The sequence below is a fragment of the Phaethon lepturus genome, unplaced genomic scaffold, assembly GCF_000687285.1.
Source record: "Phaethon lepturus isolate BGI_N335 unplaced genomic scaffold, ASM68728v1 scaffold16139, whole genome shotgun sequence".
In the NCBI taxonomy this organism is placed as follows: domain Eukaryota; kingdom Metazoa; phylum Chordata; class Aves; order Phaethontiformes; family Phaethontidae; genus Phaethon; species Phaethon lepturus.
The window spans coordinates 1,150-14,790 of NW_010564276.1; the positions used below are offsets into that span (position 1 = coordinate 1,150).

Genomic DNA, 13,641 nt, shown 5'->3' on the forward strand with positions numbered 1-13,641 from the left:
TTTTTTGCTTTAAAGTCACAGTTCTGAGAAGATGTCTCGGATTTTAGGGTTTAATACACACTTTTTAAGGCTTATACATGGTATCTGTGATGCTTCAAAGTGTTTATACAAAGATTACAGAATTGAAGATCTCTCTATCTCTTTGTGTCACATTTGAATGCAATGGTATGTGACAGAATTTGTTAGCTTTTTGATTTGTCAATCTAGTATTTTTCAGTGAAAAATTAGCTTGCTTCTCAAATAAATTCTCTGTATTCTTTGCTGTGTGGAAGTCCATTCCTGCCTAACAATTTACACAATTGTATTGAGACATTTGTGAAAAATTATTTCAGTGTCCTGTGGGAACAACTAGAAAAGAATCTGATAATGATTTCTTTCTCTCTTGACTTTTGGTTCAAAAACAGGGATGTTGTGGAAACACAAGAACATTACAAGAGCAGGTGGAGATCCATCTGGATTATGTATCTTACTATGTTTCTTAGTAGTGTAGGTGAGTAAACACAGGTGGATTTCAGTGTTATTTGCTTAATGAATACATTTTTGTTTGAAAATTACAGGGTTTTCTACATCTCAACATACCTCCTTTAATGCTACTGTTCTTTTATAACCTTAGAAAGGTGCGCTTTCCAATTCTTCAAAAGAGAAGATAGGACTAGCAAATCAGAGAGTTACATTTAATAAGATAAGTTAAATAATACTCTATTTTGAGACTAAATGACATATTAAATTTTTGTTTTATGGCTTTGTAATAGTTCAGGGTAAAAGGTAGTGTCAGAGCAAGGTTATTGCTCAGAACCAAACAAAACAGGGGTCACACTTTTATCATTCAAAGTGAAACTTCTAGGGAATGAAAACAGAAGTAATGCTGACTTCTTAAAAGGTAAGATCTTTGTGGGAATGTATGTTCAAAATGTGTATGAGAACTTGTTTTCTCCTATGGGATTTTGCCTCTCTGCTGCAGAACAAATTACCGTTTCATTCCTAAATAACTGCCCCAGTAATGAGAATTCTGGTGATTTTTTACTTCTGCTGATTTTTTCCTGGACGTAGAAATGATCTTGAAAAACATATTTTTTCAAAAATATCACTTTTTTTCAAAAGTGATTTTTTTTTAATTTGATGACTTAGAATTTCTTTGATAAATGGATACAAGTATGTCAGTATATCAAAAAATTCTTAATACTCTGGGGACCTTGGTGGAAGGAAAAACCCCATGCAGTTTGCTTGACAAATCAGTATTTTTTTCATAAGAGGTTTTTTTGTTTAGCGTGTATGCACCTATAAAATGTCCTTTTAAAAATAGTTCCTCCTTTTAGGAGGAATTATCACTCCTTAAATGAGTATGTAATATGTAATTTTTTGAGGTGACAGACTGATGCACAGTTTTAGACTATAATACACTTAGGAGCAGAAGAATGAACCTTTAATAACTGTTTCAGTAAAGTGAATTACTGATAAACATGGCAAATAAAGTAACTTCTGTTATGTTTTTACTGCATTGCAGGTTTCTCAATTGTAATTATGTCTGTGTGGCCATATCTCCAAAAGGTTTGTAAATGTGTTTTTTTAAATGAATAAGGACAGAAAACTCCTGCTCAGAAAGTATGTAATACAAAACTTGGCATTTTATTTAGGAAAAGAAACAGTAAAGGGAAGTGTGTGGTTATAAGAGACTTTTGTTTTGCCATCTACTTAGACAGCTTTTGTTATTTCATGTAAAATCTGTCAGTTGATTTCCTGAATTGATAAAGGTACATTGTAATCCAGAAATGTTTGGTTTTCCAATATAATTTCACTGTTTTCTTGGACAGTGAATCAAACAGAAATCTCTTTATCTGAATGCATTTGTAGTGTTAAAACATAATACACAAGGCTCATCTGTGTTTTGAAAAGAAAAAAAAAAAGGGAAGCTGAAGGTAGAAGTTGCTCTGTAAATTGTTGCGCATAGACCTTCTTGATATCCTTAATAGGGAATTACCTGTGTTCCTGGATAGTGTTTTTAGTTTGTTTGGGTTTTTTTTCCCTTCTTTGTTGCATTCTTTTTAAAAGTGGCATAAAAGGTCTCTCAAACTTTAATTTAATCTATGCTAGGATTTTACTGCACCTGGAATTGTAGAAGGCAGTTCCAAATGCAAGTTTGGAAGAACATATCCAAGGTATCCTAGGGCAGGGTCCTAGTGGTATCGTTAAAATTGAGGCTGGTGCTGAATTCTTGGAGAAGAAAAGGAAATGCATCAATCAGCCTTGTAAATGAGGACAGATTCAGGCCTGTGTAGAGATGACTTGAGTGATTCCTTGCTCCTGGCATGTAAACTGTCTACCATACTGCTTAAGTTATGTCTATAGCCTATAGCATCAGCAGTGCGGTATGAAAACTATTTGAATTTGCTGCAACTGAGCCATTTCAAGTCTTGGAAGCCAAGCACTTTTTATTGGTTTGGTGCACTGCTGGAGGGAGTTAGCCAAGGTTTATAGCCCCAGACAAAGTACTGTGGGAAAACAACTGCTTCAGAGACCCGGAGTGGTGTATTGATACTAAACGCTGCACAATGCCATGTAGACACTCTAAATTATTTAGCGATAGCTTAGGTTTGACACTGCATTGCATAGTGCCATATGCCCCCCTCAGAATTACAGTGAGGAGTCTTAGGTATTCAGGGTACTGATTCTAAAATGGTTTTGTTGACATTATAAAATACTATAATACTTTACCCATAGAATTGATTAATTTGTTTCTGCAGGTTGATCCGACAGCAGATGCGAGTTTCCTGGGCTGGATTATAGCTTCATACAGCATCGGCCAAATGGTTGCATCTCCCCTCTTTGGCTTGTGGTCCAATTACAGGCCCAGGAGAGAACCTCTCGTTGTTTCAACTGCTATTTCAGTAGCTGCTAATTGTCTTTATGCCTATGTCCATGTACCTCATTCACACAACAAATACTACATGCTGACTGCACGTGCTCTTGTGGGATTTGGAGCAGGTAACCACAGCAGAATTTACATTTCTGAAAATTATTAAATTGTGTCGTGTGTAAGATAGTTAACATGATATTTTAGTATTGTATTTACCGTTATGTGAATGATAACTAATGATAACTTACTACTTAACAAAGCAAAGAGTCATCCAATACTAGTTTATAATAAAATTGTGTAATTGTGCAGTTGTGTATTAATACTAGAGGGAGTTCTGGGTTTTATTTTCTTGCAAAATAAGACAAAAACCAAACCCTAAAATAAATGTAACTAGATAATTTAAGTATATAACTTGGTATTTACACGAACGCTTTCTTGGTTTTGTTTTTTAAGGAAATGTAGCTGTAGTTCGATCGTATATAGCGGGTGCAACTTCCCTTACGGAAAGAACAAGTGCCATGGCCAATACCAGTGCCTGCCAAGCAGTTGGCTTCATATTAGGACCAGGTAAAGCATAGCTTCTTTCCTCACTTCTCTAATACTTTTTAGGATGAAAATGGGCATTGGAAGTAGGAATCCTCAGCAGCTGTATGTTGGGGATTTTAAGGCATGTTTGTCAGTGGTATCAAAATTGAATAAATGGGATCATATATACTTGTGTATGCCAATACAAATGAAATATTCAAATATACAAATGAAATAGTCCAAAGAAATTCTGTTGTTTGTAGTTAAAAACTAGCTGTTTTGGATTGCTGGCTGCAGGAAAAAAAGTACCACTATGCACTAAATAGTCTATGCCCAATTGCACTTCATTGATGGAGAAGGGAATTTAACATTACTGTACTCGAGCAAACATTTCCACCTTTCCAAAATGACTGAAAATTTCACCTTGCCTCACACATTGTAGAAAATAACATCCAACAGATCTTTCTGATCTTGTAGTGATGATCACAGTATCTTCATATTGGCAAAAAATTTAAGACATAGCACAGGTACTACAGAGAGCTAAAGAATTAAAGAGCTCAAGGGGTGTTTGCTAGATCAGGGGTAACTGTGCCTCCTGAGATACTCTGTCTCCATGGGAGAAATATTAGACTTGCCTTGTGTTGTAAAGAGAGACCAGCAGTTCTGTCCTAAACAGCCTCTACTGATATACTTGTCTTCTGTAGCTGGAGATTAAGATTATCTAATTAGTAGAGCTGAAGTGCTCTGTGTATGGTAATATAATGAGGTGAATGTTTAGAGTTGAAAGGTTTTTTTTTTTCTCCAGTTGATTATTACTAGTGCTGTCGATGGAGCATTAAAGGATCTACAGCAACAAAAAATCTGTATTCGAGTGATTTGCATAGAGTATAAGTTTCGTTAATTCCCTTTCCTAATTTGATAGGGACTCTCGGTCTGTTTCTTAATAGTAGTAAGCAAATGACCTGATCTTACAATCTTTTGCTCTGCACCAATTTAAATTTTAATTAAAAAGCCCCTACAACTTCTCTGTAGCTTGCCATTAGCAGGAGGGATAGTCCAGTCCCAAGGTTTTCCATGTAGAAGGAAGAAGAAAAATAGTAAATCAGCTGTCTGCACATGGCCAAGAAAATTAACCATTGGTAACTCAGAATTCAGTTCCAGTTCCTTAAGTGTCAGTTCTTTAAGTGTCATGTTGTTATTTATACAGTGTATTTGTATGTAACCAAGTAGTTTTCTGGCTAGTTGAGGTCCCACTGGTATCCATCAGTTTATTTAGAGTCGGATTCTCAAAATGTAAAATGTTTGACAGGTAGAATATTTAAATTTTACTTAGCAATTAGAACAACATTGCTTATCCAGTTTTATGTGTTTATTATATATGTGTTCTAATATTTTCTTAATGATTGTCAAGATTTTTTTAGTACATTTATATTTTCAAGTTTTTCAGACATGTTTTACACTTATTGGAGAAGAAGGAATAACATGGAAATTAGTTCATCTTCAGCTGAACATGTATACTGCACCAGTTTTATTTGGAGCTCTCTTAGGTGTTATTAATATTATTCTCATCTTTGCCATATTCAGGTAATCAAGTCAAAAAAGAAACGTATTCTACTTTGTTTTAGTGGGTGGCTTGTAACAAATAATACGCTGCTCAGAAGGAGGAGTAATAAGCGTGAAGTCTGGAGTGCTAAAACTATAAGCTGTTATTTATTTTTCAGGGTTTCTACCTTCTTTAATACATATCTTTTTTCATTATGCATATAAAGTAATTATAGTGATGTGACAACTACAATGTAAACTGATGAAAAAAGTTACAGTTGTTAGATTATTAGCTTGGCCTCGATACATTTCTAGTGTTGATGGTTTCTGCCCTTCTCTAAAGGAGAGGTAAGGTTAGCTTGTCTTTAGGGTTCACACTGTGTCTTTCCTTTAAGAATCTTGAGGGCTGATTTTATGCATTAACCGCTTTGTGGCAGTGAGGGAAGAGATGCACACTTCCCAGATTTTCTGCGTATAAGAAAATAAGTAAAACATAAGAACATTACCTCAGACTGAAGTATACTTCCTTTTTTAAATTGATAAAATACTTAGAGGATATAATTTTATTTTGTAAGTTTTTTGAGCTCAATGTGATATTCTCCCACTAGAATATTGTCTTTCTTGAATATGGTGGTGTCCAGTGCAGTCAAATGTAGACTACACAGGTGATGTTCAAAGGAGGTGGGAATAATTAGAATATAAGATTATGCCATTTAGAATTATTTCAATAGAAACTTGACTCAATAGGAGATGAAATAAATACATGTATTAATGAAAACAGTTCTAAATTTCTAGAGAGCATCGTGTGGATGACATGGGACGGCAATGCAAAAGTATCAATTTTGAAGGAGAAGGTACCTGTGTTTTCTTAACAACTTACTCTGTGATTATAATTTTGAAGTACTGTCTTATTACATACAAGCAGTCAGAAGCATTCTAAAGTCTGATGCATTTGGAACTCAAAGTGGAAAATAGGCTACTTCTCTTTCTAACTGGTCCAGAAATTGCTTCAAGTCCATGGTGTGTCCATAGTGCTGTCTGGTAACAAAGAAGGCAAAAAAGCCCAAAACCCACAACTATATGGATCCTTCCAGATTTTCACGTTGGAACTGTCTTTTCCAAGAGACAAGATTAAGTGAATATGTACATTAAAAAACCCTCCCTTAACTTCTAGTCTGCAGTCATACTTCTCTTTTCTTCTGTATCATGCTGAGTAATACTGTTATTGCATATCAGCTTTCACATACAGCATCTTATTAAAAGCTGTATGTTGTATAAGCAAGTTTGGTTGGTGAGACTAAAGTACGGCAATTGCCACATACAGTGCAACAGCTTATGTTCAATGTATACCCTTTTTGTAGGCAATTCAAATTTTTTAAAACATTGTGAGAAACCCTTTCACTTGAAGAATAAAAAGTATATGAAAGGTCATCTTAAAACTCTTAAAATCTGTGGAAGTCACCCATTTCAGTATTGCATTGTTTTTTTGTTTAAAAAGGGAGCTATATGTGCACACCACACACAGGTGGTTTGTGTATGAAAATACTATGCCCAGGTTAGAGGAATAAAGGCTACATGGTAGTGCAGAGCATTCTGCTCTATGTACTTTTGACCTTGTGAGGGGAACAGAAAGTGTTTTGGTTTCCATTGTTAAGGTATTTAAAGAAGTTTGCTTATTTTGCTGTTGCTCAGGACTTGTCAGTTCAAGCATTACAGTGGGAAAAGAGATGGTATAACCAATTTGGAAATAATTTTCCCACATTGAATTGAAGTTTCAACAATTCCATTTTGCTTTAAAAACTTTATACTTGGATTGTCAAAATGTAACTGCCCTACCTGCCCACCAGCCTGCATGTTAAATACTTGACAAGAGTAAGGAAATCATTAGTTTGTGATTTGTGGTGGTGTAAAAAAAGCTCAGTTTGCAGTTGAGAGTCTTTTGTTTTGTTGCAGAAAGTGGTGTTTCGGATCAGGACACAGAAGGAGACGTTGACCATGTTGCTGTGGTAGCAATCAATTTTCTTTTCTTTGTCATCTTGTTTGTGTTTGCTGTCTTTGAAACGTAAGTTTGTCTATTTTCTCTCAAAATACTTAGACATTAATGTAGTTAGACTTGGTGTGCATAGAAAGGCTTTTCCACTGCACTCATTTTCTTAACCATACTCTTCATAAATAGAAGTCCAAAACCATATGCAATCAAATTGATGTATACCAATATAAAGTAATGAATTAAAAGGTCAGTAATCACTAAAAATATGTAGCTTACAGTTTGTGGCATATGAAACATTAATGTGAAAGTTTTTGAATGGATGCAAACCCATATCCTCAACTTTTTAAGTGTTTTAAAAAAAAAAATGTAGCTTAACTTGGGCTACCTAAAGTCTTCAGAGAAAACTATCTTCAGTTGAGTACCTTATTCTATGCTTTCTATTTTAATTTCATGTGATTTCTAAGTATGATTCTGATTAGCGCCAAAAGCTCCAGTGAAGCTCTTAGTAATGATTACTTCAGTAATGATGAAAACAATTGTTTGATATAGTTAATGCAATTGTATTCTTAAATGTTTTCTTTTACATGGTCATTTTTTTTACCTAAAGAAGTATGTTATTCCCAGATCATCTGTGTATAAGAAAATAAGTAAAACATAGCAACATTACCTCAGATCGAAATATACTTCCTTTTTTAAATTTACAAAATACTTTGAGAGTATAAGACTTATTTTGTAAGTTTTTTGAGCTCTAACATAGCTAAAATTTCTTTTAACAATACATCTCTCAATTGCATTATTTTTGGAACTCAGTTTTCTAAGAGACTGGTTGGTTGCTAAAACTGAAACAGTATTAAATGTTTATTATTTTTATACTCACAGGGCCTGATTTTTCTTTTCTTTGTATTACCATTGCTTTGCTTTAACTCCATCATCTTTTCATGAAATAGATAATGATGCTTCAGAGTATGGGTGGTGTAACGCAGTTGTGAGTTTCTCTAGTGGATTTATTTTTAATAAATGATGCATGACAATTAGTTTATAACTAGCCTGTGTTTTCTGATATGTCTGTCAGGAGGAAAGGCTTCTGTGCCACTGTGTGTGATCTTTGGGCTAATATATGTATGGAAAGGGCTGTGTTGAAAAAGCTTTACTTTAATTAATGTCATTTTGTTCTGTCAATTTAGTATAGCTACTCCATTGACGATGGATATGTATTCCTGGACCAGGAAAGAAGCCGTTTTTTATAATGGAATAATCCTTAGTGTGGTTGGCATTGAATCGGTTATTGTTTTCATGGTGGTTAAAACGCTATCTAAAAAGTAAGTTTTTGGAGTTTATTGGGATTTTGTTACGTATGTTTGCTAAATGTGAGAAACTTTATGGCAAGGCCAAATCCACTTAAGTCTTTTACTTGTTAATGAATTTGGGTTTACTAGGACAATGAAGTACTTCCGATTTTGATACAGTCACGATGCTGTGTCAAAGGTTTTAAATTACTGTGATTTTGCAGGTTTTGTTGCAGGTGTCTTGGTCAGGCATCTTTTCAAAAAACTAATGGGCTATGTCATTAGTACCTCATCCTGGTTTCATCCAGGATAGAGCTGGTTTTCTTCACAGAAGCTAGTGTGAGGATATGTTTTGGATTTGGGATGAGAAATTGTTGATAATGTGCTGATGTTTTGAGCTGTTGCTAAGTAGTCAAGGACTGTCCAGCTTCTAGTGCTGGGCTGATAGCAAGAAGGCTGGGCATGCACGGGAAGCTGGGAGAGGACACGGCCAGGGCAGCTGACCCAGGCTGGCCAAAGAGATATTCCCTACCATACAACGTCATGCCCAGTACATAAACTGGAGTTGGCCGGGGGGTGGAAATCACTGCTCGGGGATGGGCCATCGATCGCCAGACGGTGAGCAATTTTATATTGGGCATCACTTGTTCTTGTACATTCCTTTGTTGGTATTATTATCGTTGTTATCATTGTTGTTTCCTTCTCTCTTGCTGTCCTATTAAACTGTTTATATCTCAACCCACGAGGTTTTTCCCAATTCTCTCCCCTGTCCCACTGGGAGAGGGGGAGTGAGTGAGCGGCTGCGTGGTGCTTAGTTGCCGGCTGGGGCTAAACCACGACACACCTTCATAAATTTTACTTTAATTAAATGATATATTTAATTGTAATTTCATTGTTTGGTAGGACTGGTGAGCGTGCCATACTCCATGGAGGCTTACTGATTGTCTTGGTTGGATTCTTTATCTTACTGCCTTGGGGGAAAAAACTACCAAATATCCAGTGGCAAGGTATAATTCAAGTCATACTGAACTACATTGCAACGTTTTACTGAAAGCTTTTTATTGTATTTTTTCTTAACAGTATGCATAACTTGTTTTTACAGAAATAAAGAATAACTCCATTCCCAGAACAATTTCCACTGAAATGTTAATGCCGTTCTGGAGTTTGCAAGCAATGCACCTTCCATCCAACCACACAGTAGAACCCGTAGGCTGCCCTGTCACACAGTCCTGGTGCCTGAATACTCCTATGATCTATCTGGCCCAGTATATCAGCTCTGACATACTAATAGGATTGGGCTATCCAGTTTGTAACGTCATGTCCTACACTTTATACTCAAAAATTCTAGGACCAAAGCCTCAGGTAAGCATGATGCCTAAATGGTTTATTCCATTTGCTTTCCAGGACTTGCACCCTCTTTATTAGAATGAGGGATCCAGCTAAAATTCCTTTTCTCATTAGCCAAATAATAGTGTGTTTCAACCAGGGCAGAAGTTTCCAGGAACTCTATTCTTTTTTAAAATCCAAGGCAAGTCCCTAGAGGAATCAGTAAGCAAGGCTTATAGTACAGTTTATGGCAAATCATGCAGCGTGAAAATTTCAGAACAGCTAATCCCAAAGGTTGTGACTTTCACGACTGTTCTGGAAGAGTAATTTTTGTAACAACCAATTATATATCTGGAATATCAGTACGGAATAATGTTCCTTTTACTAAGTATGTTATATAAAGACTACAAATGCTATGATACTTCTAGTTATTGACATTTTACGGTGGTGAAACACATAGCAAGCTGATCTTACTGCTTAACAAAAGGTTTTCTTCCTTTTTCACCACTTATCTCATTTTTCCCATGTTATATTTTGCCGTAAGAGACTAAATGCTTTGAGCCAGAATGCTTTTTTATTAGAAAGCTATAGAATATTAGCTCAGTGGAGCCTTTGAATTAATGCTTAGAGAAGCTGAGCAGTACTTCTAGAAACAAAGTACTCGGTATCTTAATGAGTTAAGAAAGGTAAGCAATTGCTTAAACACTTCTGAATTTTCTAATTAGGATAATTGGTGGGAATTATTGTCAAGCCAAATAATTCCTGTATGGCTAATGTAAGGTTTTGATTTTCTGTTAGGGTATCTACATGGGATGGTTAACTGCCTCTGGAAGTGGAGCACGAATACTTGGGCCTGTTTTTGTGAGCCAAATATACACTCACCTGGGACCACGCTGGGCATTTAGCTTAATCTGTGGAGTAGTTGTAGTCTCCCTCTTACTGTTGGAGATAGTATACAAGAGACTTATTGCGTTTTCTGTCAGATATGGAAGGATGCAAGAAGAGAATTGTTAAATATGTATTTTAAAGAAAAAAAAGTAAAACCAACCAGAAATAATACTTGGTTTTATTATTACTTTTTAATGAGGAGTACCTAACCACTGACCTTGTTGGCTGTGTGCTAAGAACTGTACACCTGTACTTACACCTTGACAGAACACATAGCTTGGTCATATCCTAATATATGACTACACCTGCTGCCACAGAACTTTTGTATCCTGCTTTTCTGGCAGCAGAGGAAGGGATGTGAGCAAGTTAGGTCAATACAATGGCACATTTGAAATGTGTACAGTTTAAATGATGCCCCTGTGAAGGTCACAAGTTCTGTGCATCTTTCCAGGAAGAAGTAGAAGAAGTATCATCTTGATTCCGTGAATCAGGATTAGTAACTTTTGTAACTACAAGATTAGTTGAGCTGTACGCACTTTGTATGAAAACATCACTACTTGAGTCAACCTTCTGATGTTTGGTTTGATAGCTTGTAAGCGCTGGTTAATACAAAATGTCTCACTTACTTTGGAAACTCTTACATATCAATACGTCTTCTCCAGGATTTCCAGCGAAATGTGACAGAATTCTAGAGGAAGGTAGGTGCCGACTTCACAAGCAGTTTGTGTGGGGTTTGGGTGTTTAAGTTAAGTTGGTGAAGAGCCATCGAAAATCACTGCCTCAGTAGCTGTTACTTGAACTACAGTGAACCGTATGTGCAATTTTTCTTCTATTGTTTTGCTGAATGACCCTTTTTGTAGCAAGAAGGATAGCCTGCACAGAGTTGAATTATGCACAGCTTTACTTTACAAGAGGAAAATACTAAGCGTGATAGTTTACACTTTCATTGTCATTTGTGAGAATGAATACACTGTGCTGAGCAACCAGTGTTAATTTAGTGAAAAGGAACAAAGTGGCTCCTTGGATGTTGACTATTATTTGTAGACGTATTTTTTCTGATAATATGGTGTGAGAAACAGGAATTCCTGATGTTTGAATCATTCAGTGTTTATTTTAGAAAGTGAAGTAATAGTTTTCCTTCATAATGGGGCCTAAACTCATCTGTTGTATGGGTTTGTCTTATCTGTTTCAATACTATGGGGGGAAAAAAAATGGAATTATTCCAGTATGAGTTGCAGCTGCTGCTTAATGTGTCTTAGTATGTCTTTAATAGTTGATGCTTACTGAATCTATTAAATGTAATTAAGTTGTTCAAACACTAAAAAACTACTGAATTAAATTATTTTTTCAAAACTGACTAAATGGAATACAGAAGTTTTATTCTCTCTCAGGCTTTCCTACTGCAGAATCACAAAATATTTTGAGAAAGGACTTTGCTTTTATAAGCATTTCTTTTATATGCTAACTCATCATAAATAGTACCAGAAATACTTTGTTTTGGTGGTGAAAACAGACTCCAAGTGAAGCTCTTGGCGTTACAATAATGAAAAGTTACTGAAGTCATGAGAAATTGGTGTTACTTGAGATATGAGAAATGCAAGAGTTTTCAAAACTGCTAGCGTGGTTAGGATTTAGTGTTCTGCACCTTAGTTTTTGCTGAAAATGTATGTTTTAGAGGTTTTACTACTGTTGTTCTTCAGGATAGTTAACTTCCAACATGTAAATATTTGGGTACTTGAAGGGATTCTTCTAAAGGGTTAAGGAGATAAAACTAGACTCATGTCTCTTCTGCAGCAAACACCTGTAGAATACAGGATGTCCAGGATGTCCCTAAAAAGGGGTAGCCCATGCACATTAATATGTTTACATAACAATTAAAATAAGAAAGCAAGGTTTAAAATTCTGTGGCCAAGAGACTTGTTTTTATTTTCCTAGGTCAGCTGTGTTTTAAGCTGTGGCTTGCTTGTTAATGGATTATCATCCTCTCATTCTTAAAAACACATTCATGTACTCACAGGTAGGGCTTATTTTTTTCTTTTTATGCTGGTTAGCAATGAAATGTAACTGCACTTAAGTCACACTGCTTAGAAAGAACAATCAGGTGGCTTCTAAGGAACAGTTATGCCTTTCTGCCCTCTGGTGTCTGCCCCTTAGGCTTTCTTCAACTATTTGTGTGTTGAGCTGGCACATCAAGCTAGATTATGTCTGAAATAAAGATAATCATTGTGGCTGATAATGAGAGTTTTTAACATGCAGTGCTGACCCATATCTTATCAAGGTTTACTTGCTTCTTAAATCAAATTGACTTTTAAAAGTACTAAACCAGAATGTTTTTTTCTAAGAAAGCTGTGTTTGTACACATGCTTGTATCTACAGGTATGTTCAAAAAAACCCTAGAGTCTACAAAGACTTATAATAGTTAAGTCATTTTACCATGCAGTCATTCTGTCTGAGTATTAAGGTCAAACATGAGAAGGTATGCTTCTTAACTAAAAGAAGCGTTAACAAAATTCTGTTTGGAGAATCATTTCAGGCTTTTTCAGTGCTACTTATATCTTTTCTCATGGTTCCGGTGCCACATTCTTGATTCAAGCTCTTTCCTTGATTTGGACATGACAAAATAAAAATTGTCTCTAATAGAGACTAGATGAGTAAGAATTGACTTAATCAAGGCTAGGATGCAGCTCTGTGCTGTGCTTACAGCTTTGAAAGAGCTGTATTGGAGTATCATCTCTTTCCTGAGGCTTTTACAGCTCAGTTTGTCATGCCTAGACTACATGCACAAGCCACTTTCAGCTCTGCTGAAACTCTCCCTCTTCCCACTCACTGACACCATTTTGGATCCTCTCTTACCACGGCTTACATTTTTCCTACCTTTTACTACAGTAAGGGTAGTTTGCTTTCTTATCACCTGTGCTCCTGGGTTTAGTCAGTTTAGGCCAGAGGTTAAATATTGAATATACAAAGCACAGTACAGTTTCTCAGTTCAGCAAGTTAGGAGTAACTTCGTGTTTCACACAGCCCTTGAACTCCCACCATGTGATGCTCTAAGATACCAGTTCAGCTCCTATTATAAATCAAGCATAATTCTTAGAGGAAAGGGCTCTCAATAAACCATCACTTGAACATGCAACAAGTAAGCAGATTTGGACAGTTACCACTGCATTTATTTTTTTTAATAAAATGCTTGTGCAGGCAAGTGAAAGCTACTGCTACAAAAAATTAAAACA

The 13,641-nt window shown here is 35.9% G+C and overlaps 1 protein-coding gene across 1 annotated transcript; it reads left to right on the plus strand.

Moving 5' to 3' along the window:
- The first annotated feature begins 366 nt into the window (after nt 1-366).
- MFSD8 (major facilitator superfamily domain containing 8) lies at nt 367-10,642 on the plus strand. The gene is made up of 11 exons (XM_010294831.1): nt 367-490; nt 1,505-1,548; nt 2,742-2,982; nt 3,308-3,421; nt 4,819-4,963; nt 5,717-5,775; nt 6,875-6,983; nt 8,096-8,230; nt 9,101-9,204; nt 9,300-9,559; nt 10,322-10,642. The coding sequence occupies exons 1-11, from the start codon at nt 367-369 to the stop codon at nt 10,535-10,537; spliced, it is 1,551 nt and encodes a 516-aa protein (XP_010293133.1). The 3' UTR covers nt 10,538-10,642.
- The last annotated feature ends 2,999 nt before the right edge of the window (nt 10,643-13,641 follow it).

Bases quoted from the DNA above. Each gene is read 5' to 3' on its own strand.
- MFSD8 (XM_010294831.1), top strand. From the start codon at position 367: ATGATTTCTTTCTCTCTTGACTTTTGGTTCAAAAACAGGGATGTTGTG. The intron at 4,964-5,716 runs GTAATCAAGTCA...CTAAATTTCTAG, and splicing joins CTCATCTTTGCCATATTCAG to AGAGCATCGTGTGGATGACA. The intron at 5,776-6,874 runs GTACCTGTGTTT...GTTTTGTTGCAG, and splicing joins TATCAATTTTGAAGGAGAAG to AAAGTGGTGTTTCGGATCAG.